At 46.3% G+C, this 2195-nt stretch overlaps 1 protein-coding gene across 1 annotated transcript; it reads left to right on the top strand.

The window, feature by feature from the left end:
- Positions 1–51: 51 nt before the first annotated feature.
- Positions 52–2147, top strand: LOC112138267 (chemokine-like receptor 1). Its single transcript, XM_024260828.2, has 2 exons — positions 52–313; positions 694–2147. The coding sequence occupies exon 2, from the start codon at positions 705–707 to the stop codon at positions 1842–1844; it is 1140 nt and encodes a 379-aa protein (XP_024116596.1). The 5' UTR covers positions 52–313; positions 694–704; the 3' UTR covers positions 1845–2147.
- Positions 2148–2195: the final 48 nt, after the last annotated feature.

The following is a 2195-nucleotide window of genomic DNA, read 5'->3' on the forward strand; positions in this document are numbered from 1 at the left end:
GTAACCCGCTAATAGCAAATATGATTTCATACATCCATCTGTTTGCTGTGTTTTCCTCTCCGGGGTTTCCCCGTTTGGAGGCAGACGTGTCCAGGCAGGAGTCTGGTCATCAGTAGAGCCGTTCTGGAGCAGTTTAAGAATGAATAAGCGTTTGCAGCCTGTAGTTTTCAGTGTTTTCCTGCTAAGATGTTTTGGTTGTGGAAGGAGGGGTTTGTGGGTGCGTTCGTTCGCGTCATGAGGGTGCGTGGATCTCAGGGGCGCAGTCTCGTCTGACTCCACGTCCGCGCCGGACCGGGCTCTGCTCTCACCTCAGGTAAGGCCTCCTATTTTTTTAAGGAGACATGTCAGGTGGAATGTCTCCAACTTTTAAGTAAATGAAAAGCTTTGCAGCTCCTGCTAAGAGCGCACGCGCAGAAAGCCGTTCCAGGTGTTAATTACGCGCGTGCCTTGCGTGCGTAATCCGTTTCTTTTGTTCCTCTGTGGTGTTTAGGACTGAAAAGTAACCCTTTTTCATTAAAACCTTTTACTTTGGAAGTTGTTTTATGACAGAAAAATCAAAAGCATGATAATTTCCTCAGATAAATGAGTTTGTTTCCCTATAAAACTTAATTAAAAGTTAAAAAAGTGACCTAAATCAATGTTTAAGAGTCTTTTTCCCTTTTAATGTTTACGTGTTTTCTTTATTTTTTTTAGGTTGTAAGACGATGATGGCTGCAATGGCTGCTTCCCAAATCAATTTATCATCTGGACTTGAGGAAAATGTCTCTTTTTATAATGACAAGGACGACTTTGACGACAGGGATGAAACCAGTTTCCTGGAGGAGCATGCGGGTCTGAGACAGTCCCTCAACATCATGTCCCTCATCGTTTACAGCCTGGCTTTTTTCCTGGGTGTGATCGGGAACGGTCTGGTCATCTGGGTGACCGGCTTCAAGATGAAGAAAACTGTGAACACCGTTTGGTTTCTCAACCTTGCTGTGGCTGACTTCCTGTTCACGGCGTTCCTGCCGCTCAGCGTCACCTACACGGCCCTGGACTTTCACTGGCCTTTCGGCACGTTCATGTGCAAGCTGAACACCACCATAAGCTTTCTGAACATGTTTTCCAGCGTCTATATTCTGATGGTGATCAGCGTGGACAGATGTGTGTCTGTGGTGTGGCCCGTCTGGGCTCAGAACCACAGAAATGTACGCAAAGCTTCCTGTGTGAGTCTGTGTGTTTGGCTGCTGGCTCTGGTTCTCAGCGCTCCATGCTTCATCTTCAGAGACACGGGGCCGTCCTTCTACAGCGAGGACAGCATCTCCTGCTACTTTAACTTTGCTTTATCTGAGGACTATGAAACGCCATCCGTGATCCAGCTGCGCCTTCTCCGCCATCAAGCCATGACCGTCGTCCGCTTCCTGCTGGGATTCTTCGTCCCCTTCAGCGTCATCGTCTCCTGCTACGCCGTCATAATCCATCGGCTCAGAAGAAACCGCACCCTGGCCAGCCATTCGAGCCGCACATTCAAGATCATCGCTGCCATCATCATCACTTTCTTCCTGTGCTGGGCTCCCTTTCACATCATGGGTGTCATCGAGCTAGTAACCCACATGAGAGAAAATGACACGTTCGAGAACATCGTCGCCATCGGACTCCCCATAGCGACGAGCTTGGCTTTTTTAAACAGCTGCCTGAATCCCATCCTGTATGTATTTATGGGCCAAGATTTCAAGGACAAAGTGCGCAAATCCATCCTGAATGTGTTAGAGAATGCGTTTCAGGAGGAGGTGTCCCGCTCCTACACAAACTCTATGGTCACTATGCGCAGCAAAGACAAGTCCGTCTCTGATGCTGAGGTATAAACCCTACTTCCTTTTTAAAATACTTATTACCTTCCTCCTATCTAATCATGTTTAATGTTTTGTAACAAAAGGACGGTTCAGAACTAGAGGCAGATCTGCATCTGAAAGACTTCAACAGTGATCAACCTAGAAAGTATAAACAACTATTTAAAGCCCCACTCTCATTTTTTTGGTCTTTTGTAAAAGTGTTTCCAGTGACTTTTTTTAGCCAGAGTTGAAACATCTGTCATTGAGGACATCATTTCTGCAGAATGGCATTAGTTTATCATTTATAACCTCTGAGTTGTGGGCGGGCCAGTTGGTGTGGAATATAGAGCTGGGTATCGCCAATAATTTCCAGAATCGATTCAA

Source organism: Oryzias melastigma, unplaced genomic scaffold (genome assembly GCF_002922805.2).
Source record: "Oryzias melastigma strain HK-1 unplaced genomic scaffold, ASM292280v2 sc00558, whole genome shotgun sequence".
Lineage (NCBI taxonomy): Eukaryota > Metazoa > Chordata > Actinopteri > Beloniformes > Adrianichthyidae > Oryzias > Oryzias melastigma.

Bases quoted from the DNA above. Each gene is read 5' to 3' on its own strand.
- LOC112138267 (XM_024260828.2), top strand. From the start codon at position 705: ATGATGGCTGCAATGGCTGCTTCCCAAATCAATTTATCATCTGGACTT.